The following is a 26736-nucleotide window of genomic DNA, read 5'->3' on the forward strand; positions in this document are numbered from 1 at the left end:
CACCATTCCTCTTTCTGATGTGGTTTGCAGCCCTGCACTCTCCTGCCATCATCTCCTCACCAGGCTGCAAGGTGTTACTCCGAGTTCTTGGCAGGAGGAATCCCTGGAAGAGCTTTTTCAAAGGAAAAAGCTTCCTTGGTACCCCATATCCCAAGGATTTCTCACATACCATTTGGAGGTATGTAGCAGAGGGAACACGCCTATTTTGAAAACCCATGTCTCTTCTGTTTCTTCTGAGGTCAGAAACAGCCAGACTTTAAAGCGTGACTCTCAGATCTGAGCATTATTCTCCAGCTATGGTCTGAACAGTATGGAGTAGAGAAGGCTACCCTCCTTATTTTAGGTATAATACTTCTGTTAATGCAGCCTTAAACTAAATTAGGTTCTTTGACAGTCTTATGAAATTAGCAAAATTATGACTTCCTTTCCCTATTTGCATTGTTATTTGGCTATTATAGTGAATTTGACTTAGAATCCTCTTTTAAATATATTTTTAAATGTTTGTTAAATTTTAAGTGTTTGTTTATTGTGCCTGTCGCTTCAGTCTGCTAGACCTTTTTGCATACTGATTTTGCCAGTGCTTATTTCAAAACTGCAACTGAGATTAAGAAATAGGTGCAGGTGCACCTGGTTGGCTCAATGGGTTAAAGCCTCTGCCTTTGGCTCAGGTCCTGATCCCAGGGTCCTGGGATCGAGCCCCACACCGGGCTCTCTGCTCAGCAGGGAACCTGCTTCCTCCTCTCTCTCTCTCTGCCTGCCTCTCTGCCTACTTGTGATTGTCTGTTGAGTAAATAAATAAAATCTTAAAAAAAAAAAAAAAAGAAATAGGTGCAATGTGTGTGATGAGTGGCCCCCAGAACATACTGCCATATTCCGGATCTGCTGGCCCGCCAGAGTCTTCAGCTGCTTCAGGAGGGCTCGGTATGTCTGAGTTTTCTCCTCTGGAAGCTCGGAAACTCGCTCAGCCAAGATGTCTTTCACTTGGGCCAGACTGCAGCCAGCACCTATTGTCAGTCCTAGGAAGCAGGTTGTTTTTACAGGTGATGTGGGAGGAGCCATCGTGGTGCCGGCGCTCTTCACCGGCTGCACAGAGCATCACTGGGAACCTACAATAGCCCAGATACCCTCACTCCCAGATCAATTCAGTCAGAATTTCTGGACATAGGGCTTTTTCGAAAGCTCCCCAGGTAGTGCTGTGCAGCTAGGAGGAACCCCTGGGCTGGTCTGTACTCTTCTTTAGACAAATATAAGGAAACAGGCGAGAAAGAAGGAATGACAGCAACAACTAGCAGGGGGCAGATCCTACCAGGACTTTCCCCATCCTGAGCACAGTGAAACAATGCAAAGCTGTTTGTGACTAAGGGGAAGAAATCTGATGGCATTAAAGTAATGACAAGGGACTTTCAGTCACCTAGATCACTCTATAACTGATAATGCTTTGCCGCGGATTTGCACCCCTGTGGGCAGTGCTGCTGCTCAACAACCCTGACAAGCAGTTCCACAAGGGCATGGCCAATCCAAATGAACGCAGCTCCCGGAGGGGCGTCCCCAGATATTGTGTTGGGTGTTGTCGGGAGTCCCCAGGGAGTGGCCGGGAAGTGGGAGCAATGGGAGAGCAACCAAGAAGACTGCTTGTTCGTATCGGCAGGCCACTATACCAGCTCTGGGTTTTCCCTACAACAGGGAAGACACAGGTTCAGATCAGTCTTTGAAAGTGAAGAAGTCACCCAAACCATCAGGAGATCACTTCTCTGGCCTTTTAAAATGACTCCTTGACTTCCCCGGGTTTGTGGGAGGAATGGCTTGCACATACAGTCTGATTTGACATCACTTCCAGGGCTGGGTTCTAACTTTAGTTAGTCTGTTTTCAGCAGGTCGCAGGCTAGGCTTTGATTTTTCTCTTGTGGATTAACCTTTGAAGAGACGGTTTTACTCTCCCACATAGCTTTATCTTTTATCAAGATTAAAAATGTAGTTGGCACAATACCTCTCCCACCCCTGCCAGCGCACCCACCTAACACGTTACACACCTGCAGTTTCAGTCATCACAGCTAACCTCCGTGATCAGGGAAACCACTATCTGTTCCTTATTATCCTTATAGGAAGCAGATCTTGCCTAAAGAACTCAACTTCTCCCTCCCCCTGGAATGTCTCAGCCTCGAGCCCGCACCCTGTTGCTGCTCAGTGTTTGATGAAAGGCGCTCCGGAACGTGGGAGCCCATCCCAGACCTCTCAGCGACGGCTCTTCGCTTTCTATCACCACAGGGTCCATTGGAGCTTGGTCTTTAATTCTGCAAAAATCCATACTTTTCTCTCCCGAGCAGTGGGAAGTCCAAACTTGTTTCCTGCCATGCATTCCCTCCTACCCCATAGACCCAGAGCCTTATTAGTAGGGAAGAAGTCAGAAATAAAAAGATGCTGTTGTTGTTGTTATTGGTGGCATTATTATTATTTTAAGGTCAGAAGCATTGTTCAGACCAGCATGACCATCTCGTATTCGACACAGGTAAGACAGGGCAGTGCAGCCCCGGGAGGGAGTGAAAGGCGGGCTATCTACTCTGCTCTATTTCGGTTACTTCGTTCTAGGCTTGACATGACTGTACTGAGAAAACTCTGTTTACTGTATTTCTATTCATGTTTTATTCCATCTTTGGTCAAAAAACCTAGCCTGTATTTCAATAGAATTGGAAAGAGCTCCAACTTTGTTTATTCTCAGAATGTGGGTTTTGCTCTAACTTCATGTTTTTCAGAGTGCAGGGGTCTATGGGATGAAGAGGTACGGACTTTCTGGAGCACTTATTGTATTAAAGATTTTGAGAGGAAAACCTGTATACCGAGTCAGACATGTATGTGGTTTGGATCAGCATGCACAATTTACACGAACATAAGCCTTCACAGAAATTTATTTCCCATGGGGGTGTGTCCTAGGAGGGGGGAACACACAATTTGGCTCCAATGTGCCTCTCCCCCACCAATGTTGGCATTCTTCTGGGCCTTAGGAAATATTTGGGAATCTTGGGAAAAGTTCTTGGAGGAACATTCTGCCACTAGAGGGTACTCACACTTTAATTTTAAGAGGGCCTGAGGAAGGCATATTGGCTTCCTCAGATGTCAGAATCTGGCTCTACTTTGTTTGTAGATCCAAACTGAGCAGTCCATTCCAACAACAAACTGGGCAGGCCACAGAGTGGGCCTGGGAGATGGGGAAAAGCTCATCAAGTGAGGAAAAGAGTTCTCAACTGGAAATGGGAGATGTGTGGCTTGGTGTCCTGGCCACCGGCTGATTTGGGGGAACTTAGGCAAGCCTACTCTCCTTTTGCAACTTGGCTCCCTCATGAAGAATTCCTAAGAATGAGGGATTTGGGTAACTCCGAGGAATCTGAATCGTGTTCTGAAGGTCCTCTCAGGCACAGACATAAGGGGGCTCAGTGACAGGGGGATGGTGAAAAGTCTCCCCTTTCCTCTGAACAGAGCAGCTTATTTTCATTTATTTATTCTGTTTAAGATTTTTTTTTGAGGACAGGGTTGGGGAGCTAGAGAAGTCCGAGAACTGGGCTAGATGATAGCCAGGGTGAAGATAAAGGAAGAGTTCTCCTGCCTTAACTTCCTCCCTCTTCTGGTTACCTCCGCTGCCCATCCACTCCCCATCCACCCGTTCTGTCCCTGCCTCTTCTCCTCCTCCTGCTCTCACCAAGATTGCCCCCCAAGTCGAAGCACATTCCTTTCATTTTCCCAGAGACATGCGGATGTGCTATGGGAGTCGTCCGGAGGCCGCACCTGTAAAGCCGCCGTGCGGGGGCAGGATGAGGTCGGGTCCCTTCCCTCGCAGATGGGTGGGAGATGCCGGGAGAGGCACGCCTGCTGGTCTGCTGGGCGGCCTGAGTTTGGCTGATGACCGTCAGGAGCCAGGAGGATAGGACCCCTGGATGGCAATGGTACAGCAAGGGGGGGGGTCCCCCTTGCTCCTACGGACTCCCACAAGTACACAATGGCCTACAAGTCAGACTTAGCTTTCTGTTCCGTCTGCCTCCTTGCTGCCTAAGTTAATAAAGTCATCAATACCACTGCATCCCAAATTCAGGTTCCTGACCCACTCATTCATTTATTTTTTTCCCAATAATTCATTCGTCAGTCATTGAAGCGAGCGCTTATATGCATGTATCGTACTATATGCATGAGGTCACATGCTAGGAGCTCCGGGGGGTGAGGAAAGGAGTAAAATAAGGTTCCTTTTGTCAAAGGGTTTGCCGTGCAAAGTCTTGCAGGTTTTCTGTCTACTTTGTGAGTACCCGCCTTGCCCGATGTAGTAGCATTTGCATGGAGCGGGCCCTTAAGAATGTTGTAAGTGACTGGGGTGTTTGCCTGGGCAGGTCTTTGTCTCATTTTACCTCTCGCCGTTGTCCGCATGAAATAAGTAGCATTCGAGGGCCAGACAGTATTTCTTCTACTTTCTCCTTGCAAACATCCTCCCTCCTAGAAACTGACTATCAACCGATGGATAGCACTAGTCCCTTGCTGTCTTCCCATCAAAATTGCACTGCAAATTTATTGTCTTTAGGTCACCATGGCATTTTATAGGCAAGAATCCTGCAGGTGACTATAAGGTCTTGAATGATATCATCTGAATACTTCATACTCTGGGCAAAGCTTTTGATAGTAAGGTTTTATGGCGGGGATGTTATATCACATCAGAGAAATGATGAAGAGTTGGAAATAGGTCAGACAAGACTAATGTGTAAGTAGGTTCCAAGCTCCTTGGCAAGTGTAAGCTTTGGGCAGAAAATGGTTCACCAGGGTTCTCCTAAGAGCACCAGGAACTCACCATCGCTTGTTTCGGATACCACACTGAGCTCAGGAATCCTAGCAAGAGAGAGGAGAACTGGCTGAAAATGTCCTTGAGATTTCATTGCAGGTCCTGAAAAGTAAATATATGTATTTTAGAGAGATTTAGGAAACAGAAAATGCCCTTTTTGGGGGCATTGAAAGTTTCTCATAAAAATATTCAGGTACTAATTTTTTAAAAATTGAGAATAAATGTGTACAGATATAAAAGCAGTGGCTATATACCCTGCAAAGTAAACTTAAAAGGATGCTCTTCCAGTAAAAGTATTTGCTTATTTTTTATATAGATAAAATAATGGATGGGAGGTTCTTAGAAAGCTCTTACATATTGGAACCAGGAGACATATATAAGAATATTCATAATAAGAAACATACAACCTACCGAAACTGAAGCAGGAAGAAATAGAAAATTTGAACTGACCAGTTACTAGCAATTTGAAGCAGTAATCAAAAAATTTCTAAGAAACAAAAGTCCAGGACCAGAGAGTTTCACAGGTGAATTCCACCAAACATTTACTTTTTTTTTTTTTTTTTTTTGAAGAGTTTATTTATTTATTTGGCAGAGAAAGAGAGCAGGAGAGCACAAACAGGGGAAGCAGCAGAGAGAGAAGGAGAAGCAGGCCCCTGGCTGAGCAGGGAGCCCGAAGCAGAGCTCAATCCCAGCACTCTGGGATCATGATCTGAGCCAAGGGCAGATGTTTAACAGACTGATCCACCCAGGCAAACATTTAAAGAAGAGATAATACTTATTCTTCTCAAACTATTCCAAAAATAGAAAAGAAAACTTCCAAATTCATTCTGTGAGGCCAGTATCATTCTGCTACCAAAACCAGAGAAAGATATGACTAATAACGAGAACTACAGGCCAATATCTCTGATGAACAGGAATGTAAAAATCCTCAACAAAATTCTAGCAAACTGAATTTAACACTACATTAAAAAAATCATTCACCACCATCAAGCAGGACTTATTCCTGGGATGCAAGAGTGCCTCAATATCCACAAATCAATCAGCTCGATGGGTCACATCAGGAAGAGAAAGGATAAAAACCATATGTTCATTTCAGTAGATGCAGAAAAGACATTTACAAGGTATAACATCCATTCATAATAAAAAACCTCGACAAAGTAGGCTTAAAAGGAATATACCTCAATAAAATAAAACCACATGGCTAACAACATACTGAATGGGGAAAAACAAAAAGCTTTTTCCCTAACGTCAGGAATAAGACAAAAGATGTCTAAGGACTAGTACTTAAACATAGTACTATAAGTCCTAGACACAACAATTAGACAACAAATAGAGAAAAGAACCACCCAAATTGGTAAAGAAGTAAAACTTTCACTGTTTGCAGATGTCATGATACTATATATAGAAAATACTAAGGACTCCATCAAAAATGACAACAACAATGTAGAACTGATAAATGAATTCAGTAAAATTGCAGGATACAAAATCAATGTATAGAAATCCATTGCATTCCTATACACTGATAATGAAGCAGCAGAAAGTGAAATTAAAAAAACAATCCCATTTACCATTGTACCAAAAATCAGAAAATATTTAGGAATATACTTAACCAAAGAGATGAAAGACCTGTATTCTGAAAAACTTCAAAATACTGTTGAAAGAAATTCAAAATGACACAAAGAAATGCAAAGACATTCCATGCTCATGAGTTGGAAGCACAATATTGTTAAAATGTCTATACAACCCAAAGCAATCTACAGATTTAATGCAATCCTTATCAAAATACCAACAGCATTTTTGTTTTGAAGATTTTATTTATTTATTTATTTGACAGACAGAGATCACAAGTAGGCAGAGGAGCAGGCAGAGAGAGAGGAGGAAGCAGGCTACCTGCTGAGCAGAGAGCCCAATGTGGGGCTCGATCCCAGGACCCTGAGACCATGACCTGAGCCGAAGGCAGAGGCTTAACCCACTGAGCCACCCAGGCTCTCCACCAACAGCATTTTTTAGAGAACTAGAACAAACCTACAGTTGGTATGGAACCACGAGAGACACCTCCCAAAGCAATCTTTTTTTTTTTTTAAAGATTTTATTTATTTATCTGACAGAGAGAAACCACAAGTACGCTGAGAGGCAGGCAGAGAGAGAGAGAAGGAAGCAGGCTCCCTGCTCAGCAGGGAGCCCGATGCGGGACTCGATCCCAGGACCCTGAGATCATGACCTGAGCTGAAGGCAGCGGCTTAACCCACTGAGCCACCCAGGCGCCCCAGCAATCTTGAACAAAGGAAAAAACCACAGGTATCACAATTCTAGACTTTAAATTATATTACAAATCTGTAGTAATCAAAACAGGATGGCATTGGCATAAAAATAGACACATAGATCAATGGAACAGAATGGAAAACCCAGAAATAAACCCACAGTTATTTGGCCAATTAACCTTTGATAAAGCAGGTAAAAATATACAATGGGAGAAAGATGGTTTCTTCAACAAATGGCATTGGGAAAACTAGAGAGCAAGATACAAAAGGATGAAACTGGACCACTTTCTTACACCTTACAAAGAAATGAACTAAAAATGGATTAAAAACCTAACTGCAAGGTCTGAAACCATACAAATCCTAGTAGAGAACACAGGCAGTGATTTCTCTGACAGCATCCATAGTAACATTTTCCAAAGGCAAGGGAAATGAAAGCAAAAATAAACTATTGGGACTATATCAAAATAAAAATTTCTGCACAACAAAGGAAACAAGTAACAAAACTAAAAAGGCAACCTACTGAATGGGAGAAGGTATTTCTAAATGACATATCAAATAAGGCATTAGTTTTCAAAATGTTTAAAGAACGTACACAACTCAACAACCAAGAACCAAATAATCCAATTAAAAATGGGCAGGAGATTTGAACAGACATTTCTCCAAAAAAGACATACAGATGGCCAATAGACACATGAAAAGATGCTGAACATCACTCATCATCAGGAAATGCAAATTAAAACTAGAGTGAGATACCACCTTATATCCTTCAGAATGGCTAACATAAAAACCACAAGAAACAACAGGTATTGGTGAGGAGGTGGAGAAAAAGGAACTTTTGTGCACCGTTGGTGGGAATGCAAACTGGCACAGCCACTGTGGAAAACAGAATGGAGGTTCTTCAGAAAGTCAAATATTGGACTGTCCTACAATCTGGTAATTGAACTACTGGGTATTTACCCCCCAAATACAAAAATACGAATTCAAAGGGAGACATGCCCCTTTAAGTTATTGCAGCCTTATCTACAATAGCCAGATTATGGAAACAGCCCGGGTGTCCATCAGTAAATGATTGGATAAAGAAGATGTGATGTATACATGCAATGGAATATTACTCAGCCATAAAAAAGAGTGAGATTTTGCCATTTGCAATGACACGGATAGAGCTAGAGGGTATAATGTTAAGTGAAATAAGTCAGTCAGAGAAAGATGTATACTATATAATTTCACTCATATGTGGAATTTAAGAAACAAAACAAATGAGCAAAGTCCAAAAAAAAAAAAAAAAAAAAAAAGGAGAGAGACAACCTAAGAAACAGATTTTTAACTATAGAGAGCAAACTGATGGTTACCAGAGGGGACGTGGGTGGGCAATGGATAAACTATGTGGTGGGGATTGAAGACCGCACGCACCACGCTGAGCACTGAGTGACATACAGAACTGCTGGATCGCTACATCGTATCACCTGGAGCTCATATGACACTGCATGTTGACTAGACTGGCATTAAAATTAAAAATAATAAAAAAGGAATATTTGTAATAGCCAAAACTTGGAAAGCACTCCATGTCCTTCAACAGTAGAACAGATGAGCAGACTGTACGTGGTCAGACAACGGGACCCAGTAGTTACCTGCACCACTGGGAGTGTGTTTCAGGTCAAGGATGTTGAACAAATAAAGCAAACCGAAGAAGAGTAGTACTGTGTCAGTCTATTTCTGCGAAGTTCAAAAACACGCTAAAGTAAATGATACGTGGCTTAAAGGCTCAAATATATGTGGTAAAATTGTAAAAACAAGAAAGTGACTGACCATCGCCACATTCGGACTAATGACTGCTCTGAGCAGAAGGAAGGGAAGGGGGTGTGGTTTCGGAGGGCTCAGGGAGCTTTCCAAGTTCTCAGTAAAGTTCTCATTCTTAAACTGGGTGTGGGTGATAACTGTGCGTGCACCGTTAACATACATATTTTATACATTTCTATTATATCTACTCATTATTTAACAAAAACAAAATAAAAAAGATAAGATAAATGAAATGATTTAAAAAAAACCCTCTAATATTTTTTTCTCCACACCTCAGGGGTGTCCATGATGTATACTCTCAAGGTATAGGTACATCCAACTTTGGAGACCATTTTATTATATTATAATATGATTTTTGTATTGTGCTTTTATATTATTAGAATATATACAATTTATATGTTATTTATATCTACAATTATAGAAATAATTAGATCATTATATCATATGTATATCACATATATTCATGACCTAAAATAGCATATTGTGTACTTCTATATTACATATTATATGATATAATGATCTAATTATTTCTATAATAATTTTTATAATACACAATTATGCTATATTCTTTTTATTATAAAGGATGAGGTTTTATCCTTGAAATGTAGAGCTTGTAGACTGAGAGTGAAGTAGGGGACAGGAGGTTGGGCGTGGCTCTAACGGTGGCACAGGAAACGCTGTAATCACTCACCCAGGGAGGTGTTGCCTGAGATGAGAGGGGCTTCAGGATGTTTGGCTTTCAGCTCCAGGAGATCCTTGAGGGTGCCAGGGGAGATCCAGGTAACCCTCTCTCCACGAAAGGTCAGAGTTTGTTTTTCTGGCTTCTCTGCCATTCTCTAAGTACAAAGGACAAGTGTGTATGCACATGGGCACACCTGCCTTTCAGAATCCCAGAGGGAGGAACATTCCTCTAGAGATAATGTGGGAGTCCCGGGGTCTACTTGACCAAAAAGATACTCATTACACTACACCTCTTGAATAATGCCTATATTTCCACAATTAGATATTCACTTCTTTAACTTAAAATATGTAGCTCTTGGCTGGCCAATGATGATATAGGCTGGCCTCTGTCAATGACACTTCAGTATGCAGTAGTTGAACACAATTCAGTATCATGGCCTTAAAAATCATAATCACACTAATACTCCTAAATTAGCATTGTCAGCCTAGAGTTTTCCTCTGAAATCCAAACTCATAGATCTGAATGAGAACTTGGAGTCTCCTCTGAGATGTCTAATACGCATCTCAGATTTAACATACCCCAAACTGTGCTCCTCACATCCCATCCTTTCCAAAACCCCCAAAAAGGATCCCCCAAAGACCAAAAGGTCTTCCCCTTCTTTGTCAGTGGCCATTGTCCTTTCCAGCTGCCCAAAGTCCCAGAGTCAGCCTCAAACTCTCTCTCTCTCCCATACCCCACATCACATCTGGCAGCAAATCTTGTTGGCTCTCCTTCAAAATATTTCCAGAATCCATTCTCTTCTCAGCTACATGCTGACAGCCTGGTCCGACACCACCATCTCTCGGGATGGCACTAGCACCCTGACAAGGCTCGCTGTTCCTCCCCGTGCCCCTCAGCAGGCTATTCCCACCCCACCAGCCAGAATGATTCCCTCAGAACATTAATAGGAACCCATCCCTCCCCTGTCCAAACTCCCTAATCATTTATCATTTCTTGCAGGGTAAAGTCAGCAGCCCAAGTCCTTGTGGTCTGTTCCCCAGTAGCTTTCCAACCCCATTCACTATGCTCCAGGCGGGCCGCACCCTGGTCAGGATAACGGTTCTCCCACCAATGGCCCCTTTGCACCTGCTCTGTGCACCGCCTGGACTGCTTTCCCCCAACTGTGGAGGCTGCTCCCTCGATTCTGGTAGAACTTTTTTCAAACGTTATTTTCTCAGAGAAATCTTCTCTGGCCAGCATTCTAGCCTCCTTCTCAGTTGTTTTTTTTTTTTTTTTTTCCCCCTTCTTATCACTTCTCACTGTATCTCTTATCTGTTATCTTGCTTAATACCTGTCTCCCCTACCAGATGACAATTCCTTGGGAGTAGGCTTTTGTGTTGGTTTTAGTCCTTGCTCTATATTTAGTACCCAGGACAGTGACTGGCGTGTTGCTGGATGATTGGTATTTGCTGAATGAGCAAATAAACACATCAGAACCCCTTCAGAAATAGGTATTTTCTAGAATGGGACCACTGGATGCCAGAGAGGAGAGAGAGATGCTTATAGAGGTAAGGGTAGGGCTAGGGAGGGCCCTGGAAGTGCTCCTTGGGGTCAATCTATTAGTGTTGCTGGAAGACCAGGTTAGAAGCTGAGCAAAGCTGGATGACTAGGACAATCAATGGGGACACAGTGCAGATGACAATGATGAGAGTGATGACGAAGCCATTCAACAGAGAGCCTCTCTTGGGGGTTCAGGGAGTGTGTCCAGGGCATCAGCCAGGGAGGGCTTGCTGAGCTGGGCGGGGACAGGCTTCCTGGTGTGATCAAATATTTCCAGAGTTTGACAACTTCACAGGAAGGAAAGGGTGGTTTTATAAAACTGATTTTACAACCATTGACATTTCAACAAACACATAAAGCACCCAACTTATCTTACCAAGAGTTCTGGGGGAAATATGAGCTCCTGGGTAGGGTCCAAGGGCTGGAACTCGTCTTCTGCAAATAACTCTGTGCAAATCTTTATAAAGGGCAGAAAATGGCCTTGTTAGCCCAGCTAAACCAGAAACAGCATTATAATTCTTTACATTAATTGGGCAAAATGAACATAGTCATAATTCTTCTACTCTCCTAATAGGAGAGTAATGGGAAATAGTTCAAACCAGTTGAAAGTTTTAAATAAGAATCTTGTTGTAAGAGAAATACTGATTTGGCCCTGATATGATACTAAGGAAAAGGCCTTTTCCTGAAATAGTTCAGAGAGTCCCCTGTGAAACACCAAGACAATGTATGAGAAACTACCAGAGGTCAATAAGTTGGGGGACTGGTCTCCACTGTGCCCTAGACACTGTCCTTTCACCTGTCAAATCAGGATTCAAAATGCTAAAGGCTATGAGAAGTCCTGAAGTTTGAATAACAGTGACTCTAGACATACATGCCTATGCACAAACCATCCCCACTAATTTTAATAACAATAGTTAACATTTATGGAGTGTTATGTTCTAAGTGCTTTTACATGTATTAATAATTTGTTTAGTCCTCACAACAATTATAGAAAGAATGTGAATTATCATCTCCATTTTTACCAATTAGGAAACTAACGCATAGTGGAAAGTTACCCAAACTCTAATCTTGTCTGAAAGAGATCTGTTTAAGCTTTGGAAACACTTACTCCCAGAAAACATTCCTGAAATGGTACAGCAAACAGGGAGAACCATAGGAAGCAGAGCTAGAGGTCTGTGTAGTGGAGAAGAGCATGGGTAGACATCAGACAGAAGGAGAAAATCAGAGCCTGGCTTTGAACCACCCCATTACCAGGGCAGATCTGGGTTAATTCACAGCTCTGCCACGACTTGGCTCCCTGACCCTCCCAAAGGAAAGATACTTAACCTCTCTCATGGAAATCATGATATAATTGGAAGGGTAATTTATGACAGTTAGGTGAAATGGATTGACATTTGTCCAACACCCCCCCTCTTTTTCTATTTCTCTGGGGTCTTCCCAGGTTCCAGAAGGGAAACTTGCAACTACTCATTATAAAGGTTCTTAGTAAGACCCTAGATTGAGGAATTACAGGTCAACATTTTTGCATTAGCTGGACTGAGAAATGCAGGCAGTACCTGAGGACAATAAAGTGGTATGTCTCTAAAACCCAAGAATAAGATAGTATATGAGAATGAAAACAACATAACAACAACAACAACAACAACAAAACCCATAATGAGTCAGATCTGAAGAATTAAAGTTCTCCTGAACAGGTGTTAGGCCAGGTCTTAATAATAGAATATCTTAACATAGCTGTAAGAGAAGGGAGAGTCATGGGGCAGATGCCTGCCATCCAGCTGGTCTACCCTGGTGGAAGAGAGGGCTCTTCTGCGGTGTCACCCTTAAGGTTATCCAACTGCCCTGCATCCATGTTCACCAAGCAACCTCATTATAATGTGGCTTCCTATGTGTTTTTTTTTTTTTTTTTTTCTGTAGGGAAAGAACCTGCAGCTCAGTGACCATTGGATCCACTTTATAATTGTGTTTCTGTAAATGAATACTAGGGCATATTCCGGTTTAAATATCATGTTAAATATCAAGTTTGGTTAAAGTGAATCAGGTGGTCCCCAGAGCCCAATCATTGCCCAGATGGACTTCCTGAGGCCACAGAATTGAGGATCAGACTTTGAAATGTATTACCCCTTCTGAGGCGCACTGATCTTCTGTGAAGTGCTCATGGCGGGCGGTGCAGCTGCCCTCTTTGGCAATAACCCTCTATTTCACTGCACATCTTCTTCAGACCAAAATGAAGTGACAGCAGGAGGCCAAGAATGGGAACAAAGTAGGTGTGCAGGATGGAAATAGGGCAGGGGGTGATGGGCTCATTTTCCTCTGAGGGCAGCTCTGTTCTCTCACATTTTCTTGTCTACAGGAAGGAGACTCTATTTTATCCATATTCCTTTAAGAACTTGGCAGTGGGTCTTTTTTGGAAATTTGTGTCTCTCAGAGAGCGAAGCCAGAGACTGCAATGTTTCCAGCTAGATTTCCCAGTGGTGATGATCGTGCCCTCTTATGTGACTTCAGACAGGCTCCCTTCCCGAGGTTGAAATGCCCTCTCTCTGCAAAGGAGAGGACACAGTGAGAGAGGACAGCCCTGCCTGCATGGGGGAGGCACAAAATCCCTTTCCCACCCAAGGGGGCCATCATAGTTGGGGGAGGTCTTTTCCTCTTGTCTGAGGGGTTTATGTTTTCTTGTTTCATCCTGACAGAGACAGAAGGGGCAATGAGAGCCTGGCTTTGAACCACCCTGTTTCCGGGTTCCAGATGAAAAGTGCTTTGTCTGTGCATGTGCTTAGGAGATTTGAAAGCAATGCAAAGTGTGATCATCAACACTTACAAGCCAAGTTTTAACACTGGGCCAGTATTAAACAACATTCTCAAAGAGAGGACAAAACAGACAGGGACTTACATCACTTTCCCTGTGGAGCGAGGAAGCATCATTTCCTCCGGGATCCAAGCAGCATTTTCCTGTTCCTTTCTGTGGACAGCCATCTGACTCCTAGGACAGCAAAATGCCTTCAGATGAAAACTTTTTAATAGGTAAATGGGTATGTGCCTTGAAAGGCTTGTCAATTGAAATGAGACTTCCAGACTTCTTTTAGTCATTTTTGGTAGTTTCTGTTGGAACAGGATCTCTCTTCTTTTGCTTTATTTCAAATACAGAATGACTGGGATGCCTGGGCGGCTCAGTGGTTTAAGTGTCTGTGTTAGGCTCAGGTGATGATCCCAGGTTCCTGCTTAGCAGGGAGTCTGCTTTTCCTTCTCCTTCTGTGTGAGTTTGCTCTCTCTCTCTCCCTCAAATAAATAAATAAGTATTAAAAAAGTAAAATGAGGGCACCTGGGTGGCTCAGTGGGTTAAGCCGCTGCCTTCGGCTTGGGTCATGATCTCGGGGTCCTGGGATCGAGTCCCATGTCGGGCTCTCTGCTCAGCAGGGAGCCTGCTTCTCTCTCTCTCTGCCTGCCTCTCTGTCTACTTGTGATCTCTCTGTCAAATAAATAAATAAATCTTTTTAAAAAAAAAGTAAAACGAGGGGCGCCTGGGTGGCTCAGTGGGTTAAGCCTCTGCCTTCAGCTCAGGTCATAGTTTCAGAGTCCTGGATTGAGCCCCACATCGGGCTCTCTGCTCAGCAGGGATCCTGCTTCCTCCTCTCTCTCTGCCTGCCTCTCTGCCTACTTGTGATCTTTCTCTCGCTGTCAAATAAATAAATAAAATCTTAAACAAAGTAAAATGATAGTATAGACTATATGAAGTATATAATATGATGTATAATATATACAAAAATATATAGTGTAATAATAAAGAATGTAAAGAAGCATAAAGGAAACTATTACCCTATTCCGCTGATGAAGTTTTATATATCCTATATTTGCACTACATTTAAGTATAATATTCTTTTTGCCTTTTTATTCATTTATTTGCCTACTATTTTGTTCATTTATGTATTTATTTATTCATTTATATTGTGAATCTTTTTCCATATCATTAAAATGTCTTAATTTTTTGAAATTTAAAATTTTTTAAAATTTAAATTCAGTTAGCCAACATATAGTACATCTCAAATGGTCTTTAAAATATAATTTGCTGATCATATAATAGTTATCTTCTGGCTATTCTGTGAAATATTCATAACATTTGCTATTGTTATATACTTGGGTTATTTCCCCTACATTGTATAAATATAAATAACACAATGAACATTTCTATTCATCACATGGACAGCTTTGTGTACGTCTCCGAATTTTTTCATAGGTGAACTCCTAGTGGTAGAATTAATTGATATGATACCTTTTAGGGCAATGATTATTTATTCATTCTTTAGCCTATGTAAGATCTAGCAATACTAAATGTTATCATTTATATAAGGACCTTTAAGACAAAAGAAAAGAAAAAATAAAGAAAGGTGGAGAAAAAAACTCATTTTGGAACTGGGTTTTCTATACATTTAGGGTCTGCAGGGGACTGACTGGAAATGAATGGACAATCGATGAACTTTACCGCAGGTTTCCATTTATTGGTTCCTTCATTTCCCATTTCCTCCAAATTTACCTCTTGTGTATCCTTCCTTAAATAATTTCTCCTTAGTACCTAGTAAAATACTTTCTTTCAGATACCCTAGTTGTCTGCCCAAATGCCTCAGGCTGTCATCTTCCTAACTCTGTCCAAGAAGCAAAACCATCCGGGCCCAGTGACCAGAGCTTCCTCTCTTACTCAGAGCTCTGAGAGTGTCCACGATGGACCATGAGTCAGCTACACCAGAAACAGCCTGTCTCCTCTTGGCCTAGTAGATGTGAGCCTCAGGTATTCCCACTGGGGGCCCAGTTTCTTTCACCCATTAAAGTCCTTGGGGCCAGCTGGAGGCACATGGGTTTCCAAACATATTTTTGCCTTTATCCCCAGAGTCTGTGCCTGGAAAGGTGGATAACATCCAGATTCCAGAGGAAGAGAGGTTTCCCTTAATTTCCTTTATTCATATTTGATATGTGCTTCCCTTACACTGGCAATTTATTTATTTATTTATTTATTATTTTTCAAAGATTTTATTTATTTATTTATTTGACAGACAGAGATCACAAGTAGGCAGAGAGGCAGGTGTAGAGAGAGGGAGGAAGCAGGCTCCCCGCTAAGCAGAGAGTGCGATGCGGGGCTCGATTCCAGGACCCTGAGATCATGACCTGAGCCAAAGGCAGCGGCTTTAACAAACTGAGCCACCCAGGCACCGCTACAGTGGCAGTTTAATGGGTTTACAAGCTGTTGGTTTTATTTCTCAGCTTATCAACTTTGGCTCCCCCATGTGGCAGCAGAAGTCTGGGACATGCGCCTAAGAGGACCGGCCTGGCTCTGGGGAGAGGGATGCACCTGCTGGTCCATTTCCAGGCTCACCTCTCCTACTTGTGGTGGGATGTGGAACATCAGAGGTCGTGTAACTTTCGCCCCCTATCCTCAAGAAACAGCTAAAATTCTCATGAGTCGGTTGGAACTAACTCACTTGTTCTCCCTTGTTGTCTGTTTCTATGATCTGAACAGTTCAGCCCCCACATTCCCAGCCTTGGGCCGCTGTCACTGCCGTTCTCGCTCTGTAGGGCATCCCCAGTCACCTACTCACCACACAGAAGGTCCTTCCACCTGCGAGAATGGGCCGATACCCGGTGCAGCGGCAAAGATTACCTTAACAGAGAAGAGACATGCTTATCAGTAGGCTTTATTTTTACTACTTTCTTTTTGAAAGTTGAAACAGACTTGGTTGTTGATTTGGGGGTTTTTATTTTATTTTTATTTTTATTTTTTTTGAGAGTGTTTAAATATCTGCCAGACTGTCCAATGCTTTTTTCCTCTTCTTAGAACACGAACGTTCCCACCACATCAATTCCAGTTTTATTCTCTGTCCTAAAGGAGATGGCCATCTATCTGGTGAGCTCACTTGAATCCACTATTAGTTTGTTCATTCATTCAGTATGCATCTATGTAAGATACAGGGGATCTGAAAACAAGAAAGTATGGGCCAGATTTAAGGCACTATATGATTTTCTGTAATGGGGTGAAGAGAGAAAAGGAAGCAACTGCCAGCGACTGGCGGATTACGAGAATTGTCTATGCTCACCCCTCAGGTCTCAATCTAAGAACTTATGTATTTAACAGATGACTTGTTTAGGGACTGCTGACGCTTCAGAATGGTGTTTATTGATCTTGAAAAAGAGATATGAGTAGGTACTCCACTTTAGTAATTTCAACCCACTGCAAAATTTAAAGCATCCTTTCAATATGTGAAGGGCTCTGTGGTGGGTTGAATTGTGTCCTCCCAAAAAGATAGGCTGAGGTTCTAACACCTGGAACCTATGGATATGACCTTATTTGGAAACAGGAGCTTTGCAGATAGTTAAATTGAGGTCCTACTGGATTAGAGTCCATTCTAATCCTTGTAAGGACTCTCGGGTCCTTATAAGAAGAAGAGAATTTAGACACAAACACAGTGGGGAGAAGCCCATGAGAAGACAGAGGCAGAGGCTGGAGTGAGGCATCTTTAAGTCCAGGAATGTCAGGATGGCTGCCAAGCACCAGAGGCAAAGAAGAGGTAAGGAAGAATCCTCTTCCAGAGACTCCAGGGGGAGCACGACCCTACTGACAGCTTGGTTTCAGACGGGTAGCCTCCAGAGCTGGGAAAGAATAAATTCCTGTTGTTTTAACTGACCCTGTTAGTGGGACTCTGATGTGACAGCGCCAGGAAAGATAGAAAAAGCCAATTCAGTCACTGGAGAGAGAACTGAGGTGTCCAGATGGGCATGTGGCCTCTCCAGCAAGTGCGCTACCATTCTTCTCTGCTCCTGGGTGAGCTGTAGCTACTCTAGAAACAACCAGGTGGCCCCTGGTTGGGCACTGGGATGACCTCGTGAGTGGGCCCCAGCAGCCTGAAGCATGATTCCCGCCGGGCCTCAGGCGGGTGGTGGTCTCCGTGCATGTCAGCCCTACCTCCCAGGGCTTCCAAGAGCTGCTCCTCGGAGGGCTGCTGGTGGTTCCTAAGCAGCGCGTACATGGACATCACCATCCCAGGCGTGCAGAACCCACACTGGGTGCCGTGGCTCTTGGCAATCCTCTCCTAGAAGGACACATGCACGATCACAGGCCTTTCTGCCGTCACCATCCCTCACCAAAGTCCCCATCTGGCACCTCCCTAATCATGGTGGAACCCAGTCCAGGAGCAGTGCATCCCTCCTCTTGCTCGGAGAAGGCCAGCACCCCTTCCCTTGGCTGCTCTGGATGAGGTATCTCAGAAGTCATAGTCTATCATTACAATCATCTCTCAAGCTCAGATGCTTAAATCCTTCTAACTGGGAATTAACGGGGTACAGCTTCTATTCCCAGAATGAGTATTCTCCAGAAATCAGTAATTAGGAAAAGTATGTGTAAGTTTCAAAAACAATTTTCTTGAACACCTCCACATCTCGTCCAACCTAATTCTGACCATGGGGCCACCTCTTTTTTGATTAGTTTGGAGACTATTTACTGTTGACCTCACTTTACTTTCTTCTTTAAATTCTTTTGTATTGGCTCCAAAGGAGTTCTACTTTCAAAGATCCAAGATTTTGGTCTGTGTCCCAGATCCTTGCTGTCTGAAGTGCCGTCCATGGACCAGCGGGGTTGGTCCCACCTGGGAGTTTGCAGGACGTGCAGGACCTCAGGCCTCTGCTCAAACCTCCCGACTCAGAATCTGTATTTGTAACAAGCTCCCAGATGATTCTTCATGCATTAAAGTTTGGGAAGCCCTGTTCTAGATTTCACAGCATTATCCTCTCTGAACCCCCCAGACATTTCAGTAAATTCTGCTGGGTCCTTGGCCTTTGCTGAGCTTTCCTGGAATCGAGTCTCATGTTGTAAAACCCAGAGGCCCTGCTGGAAGCACCTGTGGTCCTGGTGGATTGGGACCTATGATTCTCTAGTTCTCTGTCTCCCTTCTTTGTGACAATGACAGAGGAGTCGATGTGTTTTCTGCCAAAGCTTAAAACCAGCCTCTGTGTTCCCGCTTCAAGTTAAGGTTTGGAGAAATGATTGTCCTTGTGCTCTGGTATAGTCAGCCTTGGTTCTAATTTTCCTCCCAGGACCTCCTATGCCACAGGGAATAAGACTGGGTTTTATCTTGTTCACCTCTGACATTTTATTCTATGGAGAAGAGCCCATGCACAGCATTTACTCCAGCTTATAGTCACATAGGCTCCAGTCAATGTTTTGATAATCCTGCTTATCATTCAGGTGGAAAAAGGAGGAAAAAAGATAATAATCTAATAAAATGTGGATGGATTTCCAGCTTTCTTTAAATCACTTGGGTGTTATTATCTCGATCAATATGCATCCAAAGCTTCTACTTACCTGAGTACAACCTAGAAGTTCCAGGCAGCACAGTCAACACAGTGTTGGTTAAAAAGAAAAAGCTAAGAAGAAAATGACAATGTGCTCTTACCTGCACAGGGTGAAGCCTGGTGTTGATGCTTCCAACACCTTCCACAGTGGTGACAGCAGCCCCGTACAGAGAGCAGATGGGCACCAGGCACGCAGTGATGGAGAAGTGTCTTCATAGGAGGAACACAAGGAAAATCAGGGGAAGTAACACAGTCCTGCCTCTTGGGAATCTGGGAATGAGGAAGGGCAGCAGAACCCCCCCAAACCTATCATTCAGCCTGCGGGATGGGGAACTGACGGGGTGACAGGGAAGGAAAATGTCGAGTCCTCTCTGCTGACTTTGTACTTTCTGTAGGAACTGAGGATCCTTTGAGGGAACCCGGGCATTCTGAACCTCAGAAGAACTTTCTAAGCCCGTATAGACCCACTGAGTCTGGACTCAGCGGGAATGGACTCATGTTGCCAGGAGTATGATTGGATATGGACTAGTATTCATTAGGATGCTGACCCTGTAATAGGTAAAAGGCATATTTACAGCTTTTATGTCTACATTTGAGAATTTTTTTGCTGTTAATTTTAAACACTCTGGATAAGGTCATTCCACAGTGAAATGACATGTGTTCTGAGGCCATTTCTTGATTTCTTGAGGCAGTAGATTTGAGAGTAGCCCAAGTCCTGGAATCTGACCCTTAGTGAAAGGATGCAATCGTGGCCCAGGTCCCTGCTTGGCAAGGCTGGTCCAGCCCAGCAGTAGAAAAGATGTTAGCTTCAAAGGCAGAAAATATGGGTTCAAGTCCTTGTTCTAGAACCTTGTGTGACTTTGAACAAGTCATTTTTATCTCTTTAAGCCTCATTCATTTGTAGAATGAATGTTTTCTTAACCTGGGACACAAAGATGTGTCAGTTTGGCCAGCAAACCCTGAGGTGGTGGATGAAAAGATCCCTGCAGACACCTTAGTAGGAGGAAGGAGAAGGTGGGGCAGGGGGCACGAGATGCTTTAGTGGCAAAAGGTCCCAAGTCAAATTCTGCCCCCACCTTTATTGTGAACGTTACCAACAGAACAAGGGAATAAGAAAAACAAGACGGAATGTGAGACTTTAATCATCAAGGCAATAGCATAGGGAGTAGAATGTGAGGAGGACAAGCTGTGCTCGTGATGAGTGTGCAGACAGGGAGTAAGTGACCTCCAAAGATGAATGTTTCTCCAAAGTCAAGCATTTACTCCCCGGATGAGAGCACTGAGCCGCAATGAGGATCTGGCTGTTTTCAGCCCAGAAACTGTAAAGGGGGCTCAGTTTTCCCTTCTTTGCTTTTCAACTGGTCTCACTAGGGAGGCATGTGTTTATTAAATCTTATGAATTTCCCCATAGATGGGCCTTAGGAGGTCTATAATCTCCCTGAAACTATGAGCAACACTGGATTCGTTTATGTACTTTCCAAGTAGAGAGCTTATAGCTTTTATCTGATTTTCAGAGGGGTTAAACGTCTAGAGAGGTTAGAGTCACATGATCTTAGAGACAGTTTGCTCTCCAATAGGAATATAAGCCTGACCAAGAACCCAAGCCCCCCTGGCCTTTGGCTTCTGGCCTCTGGGTCGGATACCTGATCTTTGAGGACAGCGGATCGCGCTTAGACACCATAACAGTGCAGGCCCCACAGCCTCCTCTTCCGCAGGCATATTTGGTTCCTGTGAGGCGTACTAGAGGGGCTGGTCAAGGAAAGGTTGTCATGGCACGCGTTACCCCCTATGGCTGCCTCCCTAGGGTGTCGCTAGTGAGGAAGGGGAAATGTAGGTCTGAGAAGTCATTCCCTTGCCAGGTCTCAGTAAAGGCCACTCTAGATCTTTTAAGTTGTGCAATACCGAACCCACTAACTTTTCCTGTCTGTTTTCTCACTTGCTAAGAGAGAAAGGTAATACCTACTTTATCTTCACGGGCTTATCGTGAGCATCTTACAGGATGGTGGCTGTGAAAACCCTTTGAAAAGTCCTATTTCATTATAGGTATTCCGGGTTCCAATTTTGTAACTCGGAGAGAAGAGCATTTTTGTTTTTTTAAAGATTTTATGTATTTATTTGACAGACAGAGATCACAAGTAGGCAGAGAGGCAGGCTGAGAGAGGAGGAAGCAGGCTCACCACTGAGCAGAGAGCCCGATGCGGGGCTCGATCCCAGGACCCTGAGACCATGACCTGAGCCGAAGGCAGAGGCTTAACCCACTGAGCCACCCAGGCGCCCCGAGAAGAGCATTTTTTAGCAGTTCAATGTATTTTAGTTTTGTCCGTTTGTATTGCGTTTGTTTTGTTTTTAAATTATTTTATTTTTCCTTTTTAATTTTTTAAGTTTAAATTCAATTAATTAACATTAATATAGGATTAGTTTCAGAGGTAGAGCTGTGATTCATCACTCTCATATGATACTCATCGCTCATGATGACGTCATGAGTCCCCCTTAATGTCGGTCGCCCAGTTAGCCCAACTCCTCACCTGCTCTCCTCCAAGCAAACCTGTTTGTTTCCTATGATTTAGAGTCTTGTGGCTTGAAAACAAGTGAGTGAGCTTTGGCAAAAACTCTCATCCTTACTTTCAAATCCCACCTAAAGTGTCCCTCTGCTCTCGCTTGGTCGGAGCCCGAGCCCCAAATCCAGGCTCAGACTCCATCCCCTTCTCTTTACTCCTCCTTCCTCCTACGTGGGGTCCATTTCCACCCCGTTTAGTTTTCGAGATTGGATGTAATTCATTAGACTCATTCAGAAGATTTCAGAATCACTGCTTTTTTTTTTTTTTTAAGCCATAGGGCTTATTCATGTAAATTAAGTTATAACATCAGATGCTTATCAGAGAGGCATGTAAATGAGCGGAGTGGGCTGCGTGGAACCGGAGAGCCTGTGGCCCACTCTAGGTAGGGCGCTAGGGACAGTCCCTTCTCTGCTCAGCAAAATGGCCACCACGCAGCAAAGACAATTCTCTGATTTCTCATGAGAAGCTGAAAAATCTTGATTTTATAAAATATGAGACTTCTTAATTTTCAAACATTGATAACTAACTAAATACCATGTGGACTTTTAAGCAACACCTGTCCACGGGTGGACTCCCTCCATCTATAATTTCTGCCCTTTCTTTATTTACCTTTCAGTTTCTCGGAGAGATACATTAGACTTACCACTTCAAACGCGTGGCATGGGGTGCCTGGGTGGCTGCGTGGGTTAAAGCCTCAGCCTTTGGCTCAGGTCATGATCCCAGGGTCCTGGCATGGAGCCCCGCTCGCTCGGGCTCTCTGCTCAGCGGGGAGCCTGCTCCCCCCCCTTCTCTCTCTGCCTGCTGCTCTGCTTACTTGTGATCCCTGTCTGTCAAATAAATAAATAAATAAATCTTTAAAAAAAAATACCCAAACGTTTGGCATTATGAAGATCTAAAAAGGTCGGGAAATAGTAGGGAAAATCTCTAGTCAGAGAACGGATGGAGGGAAAGGCAATCTTTTCCGAAGACACGTGCTCTTCCTGAATCTGGAGAATCTGGTTTCCTGCCAGGACGGGGTACATGCAACACAGACCTCTATTACATAACCACCCTGCTGGGGATTTGGAGAGCCCTTAAAGAATAATTAGTGCTGAAGTAAAGAGCTTAGCTTCTATTTCATTGCTATTAAATCCAGATATAAGAAGCTCTGGAGAAACTTCATCCTCCCAAATAGCCGAATTAACTTAATATCCCTAAAACCACTGCCAAAAGCAAAGAGATAGCAAGGACCAATGGGGCTGACTGGAGATGGAGAGGTTAGAATATCCTTCACAATCACAGCAGGCTTCAGTTTTAAGGCAAACACAGACACTGCCCAGACTTTGATCAAAAGGATCCGGTTCTTCCGGAGGAAGGTCAGCAGAGTGACTTCTGGGTCCACATTCCTCTCTATCACCTGCGTTGGAAAGAGGAAAGAGAGTTATTATGGGGATTGAATGGGTGACCCAGGGTAATGTCTGCCACGGCCTGCTTGATTCGGGGGCTCTGGTATAATACTTTCATCTGCCCATTTATTTTTTGCTCTGAAGCCAAACAAGTTTCACATAGGTGTACAGAGTTGGAGACTCACCAAGTAAGTGTGACAACAATGCTTTTATGTGTGATTAGAATGGGGCGCCACCACTGAGTAAGCCCCCACAGGGAGTTAATGTTCTTCATGTTTGCTCCACTACCTGTGTGTGTGGAACCTTCCAACTCAGTCTTTTGTACTCTTAGGATATTTGAAATTGGGAAGAGACTTGGATGCCGTGTGTGTGTGTGTGTGTGTGTGTGTGTGTGTGTGTGTGCGCGCGCGCACGCGCGCGCATAATGAAGGGTCCCAGAGGGAAGACATCTAGAGAGGAAGAGTTTCTCTTCCTGGCACCTCTGACACACCCCTAGTGGGGAGCACACATGAGAACATGAGGGATCTCAAGAGCTGGTGGCAGAGATGGGAGGTGGGGAGAGTTGCTGTCATCCTGAAGGGGTCCCTGAGTGTGCCAGTCCCCTCATGGCAGAGGAGCTAACGGTGAGACTTCTTGTCCCAGCTCAGGGCCCAGGGTGTCTTTGGTGGTGCACTAGAATTCTTCCCTCCCTCTCCTTGAAAAGTGGGGAGCTATCGCTCAGAAGCCTGGAGGGATCTTCTTTGGTGCTTCTTTCCTACTTGCTTATTTTGGGATATTTCCTTTGATTTTATCTTAGAGGATCCTCTAAACACCTCCAGCCGTGCTGTGGCATCAGAGGGAGGGAGACATAGTGGGCTATTCATGTTAGGGTCTCCTTTTTTCCCTAGAAGTAAAACATGAACCTGTGTAGACCCCCCAAAGTAATTCTGGGCTCATGATTCAGGAGGGATTTGGAACAGAAAATAGACAAAGGAGCCTCCAAAGCCTAGGCGAGTGGAACAAGTGAGTTGGGACTCAGCTCATGAATGAGGGTTTGGGAGAATGTATGGTGGCTGCTGGCTGTGGAGACTGGTTACAAGGGAGTTACAAAGGCCATGGTGAAACCATGTCCTATCTCCTTTCCTGGGGTGGGAGGCTGTGTGTGGCCAGATCGCAGTTAGGTCTGTGGAGCTGGAAAGCTGAGAGGCCTTGGAGGAGGTGGCAAGACCAAAGCAGAGCCACAGGCCTTGGGAACTACAGAATGGTTCCCCTGAGAGCTAGAAGTTCCTGAGAAGAGGGGACCTGGCAGAGGGCACTGAGGGTCAACCAGCAGCCTGTGTGGACGGATGGTGAGCACTGACAGGGACTTGCTAGGGGACAGGGACAACGGCAGAGCCCACTGCTCTTGTCATATAGGTTCCCCTAGAACTTAGTTGCCACCTGGATTGAAAATTGACTGCAATTACATTCTGACGAATTCTGATTAATGAAGTCTTGACAGAAAAATTAAGTTAATAAATAGAAAAAATAAAGCTCTATTTCTTGTCCTCCCGAGCTTGAGGATCAAGATATGTTACTAGATACAGTGCTTCCAGGATATCAGGCCCAGTGCTAAGTGCTTTATAAGGACCTGGGGATTCCTAATCGATGAAAGAAGCAACTCTATTTTAATCTTTTTAAGATTAAAGTTATAACATTCTATAAAAAGTTAAAGTTATAACTATATATAGTATATGTATTCTATAAAGTTATAACAATCTATAACATAGTTACAGATCCTAGAGATGGGTCCTCTGAGGCTCAGGGAGCTGAAGTAACTCCCGTAAAGTTATGCAGTAAAGGGCAGAGCTGGATTCGAGGCTGGGGAACGCAGGATTCACCCTGAGGCTTTACCACCTCCCCAGATTCTCAGAAGTTGAGCCTTGGCTGAGTGGGCAAGAGGCCAAGTTAGTATGGGCTCCGAGTCCCTGGCTTCCTGTCCCTGACTGGACAAGAACTGCCCTCAAGCTGGTAGTTTCCTGGTGTCTCTGCAAGCCGCAGTAGAATCACCCAACACTTACCTTTCTCCCATTCACAAAGAAAACCAAGTCATCCGACTTCGATGGGCAAGGCATTGCACCTGTAAATAAACTTCGCCTTGCAACTCTAAGCACGGGTGTTCTTTGGCACCAGAGAAATGAGAATTTAGTGCCAAGCCACTGAACTCCCTCCCTGTGCAGAAGCAGACAGCTGAGAGCCCCAGAGAGCAGGGCAAGGGGTGGAGACGTCCCTGCTTGTGGCCTTTTAAGTCTAGGGTACTATGTGGCCCAGCCTCTTCGTCTCCTTCCCACCAATCCTGGCTTCCATGCACAGCCCACTCTTTTGGCTTTCTTGTGAGCTGAATGGCTTCAGTGTGTGAAAACCAAAAACAGCCCCTAAACTTGAAACGACTCTGCACACTGTCAGCCCCAGGAATATATTCTGGACAGATTTCATTCTTCTCAAAGAGAGCCAGAAGTGGGCTTTCTGAGACCTCCCACTTTTCCCGACTTTTTTCTTACTCTAGCTGCAGAAATGTCCTTGTAGGAAGCATAAGTGAACTCCATGCCCTAAAGTGGAGGGCTGGGATGTCACAATCACCCGGCCCCGCTCTACCCCACCCCTGCTTCCTCCCCACCCACAAGACTGCTCCATGGGGAAAGTGATGCAGTCAAGGCAGCCATGAATAAAATGAATAAATGAATAAAATGAGGCCCAGATAGGAGAGGTTGGTAGCTCAGGGACACAGAGAAAGTTAAGTGGCAAAGCAGGAACCCAAACCAAGATCTCTTGGCTTAAAACACCTTAAGTTTATAGACAAATTCCTTAATAAAAAGAAAAATATGAAGTTTGATCTTTCTGAGCCTGCCCGTTTGGCATGAGGAGATAAAATCAAGCCATTCGGGACGCCTGGGTGGCTCAGTTGGTTAAGCAGCTGCCTTCGGCTCAGGTCATGATCCCAGCATCCTGGGGTCGAGTCCCACATCCGGCTCCTTGCTCGGCGGGGAGCTTGCTTCTCCCTCTGCCTCTGCCTGCCATTCTGTCTGCCTGTGCTTGCTCTCTCCCCCCCCCTCTCTCTGATAAATAAATAAAATCTTTAAAAAAAAAAATCAAGCCATTCTTATTCTTTCAGCTAAAGTAATGCCCAGGACTCGGCCTCACGTATGAGTAAAGCAGGTGGCTGCTCAACTGGACTGATTGCAAGAGAGGAGGCAAGACCTCTTCTCTCCCTAACACTTCCTTCACAAGGGCACAGAGCCTTGACCCACCATAGTTAGAGTCACTCCTTTGTCTTAAGATGGCCTCACCTTGTGACAGGGCCTCAGGCCAGAGGCGGCAAAGACCTAGCACCCCCCTGATTTGGTTACCTGAG

At 44.1% G+C, this 26736-nt stretch overlaps 1 protein-coding gene across 1 annotated transcript in view; it reads right to left on the reverse strand.

Moving 5' to 3' along the window:
• LOC131827973 (aldehyde oxidase 2) overlaps positions 1-25459 on the reverse strand; it is a 79208-nt gene extending 53749 nt beyond the window's left edge. The window contains exons 1-12 of the mRNA XM_059168893.1: positions 25406-25459; positions 23212-23377; positions 22850-22984; positions 21067-21172; positions 19525-19633; positions 18039-18165; positions 16678-16739; positions 13983-14072; positions 11469-11549; positions 9563-9707; positions 4823-4915; positions 865-1016 (exon numbers count right to left, since the gene is read on the reverse strand). Coding sequence (XP_059024876.1) covers positions 865-1016; positions 4823-4915; positions 9563-9707; positions 11469-11549; positions 13983-14072; positions 16678-16739; positions 18039-18165; positions 19525-19633; positions 21067-21172; positions 22850-22984; positions 23212-23377; positions 25406-25459 — 1320 coding nt within the window. The remainder of the gene's footprint in view (positions 1-864; positions 1017-4822; positions 4916-9562; positions 9708-11468; positions 11550-13982; positions 14073-16677; positions 16740-18038; positions 18166-19524; positions 19634-21066; positions 21173-22849; positions 22985-23211; positions 23378-25405) is intronic.
• Positions 25460-26736: the final 1277 nt, after the last annotated feature.

Source organism: Mustela lutreola, chromosome 3 (assembly GCF_030435805.1).
Source record: "Mustela lutreola isolate mMusLut2 chromosome 3, mMusLut2.pri, whole genome shotgun sequence".
Taxonomy (NCBI): Eukaryota; Metazoa; Chordata; class Mammalia; order Carnivora; family Mustelidae; genus Mustela; species Mustela lutreola.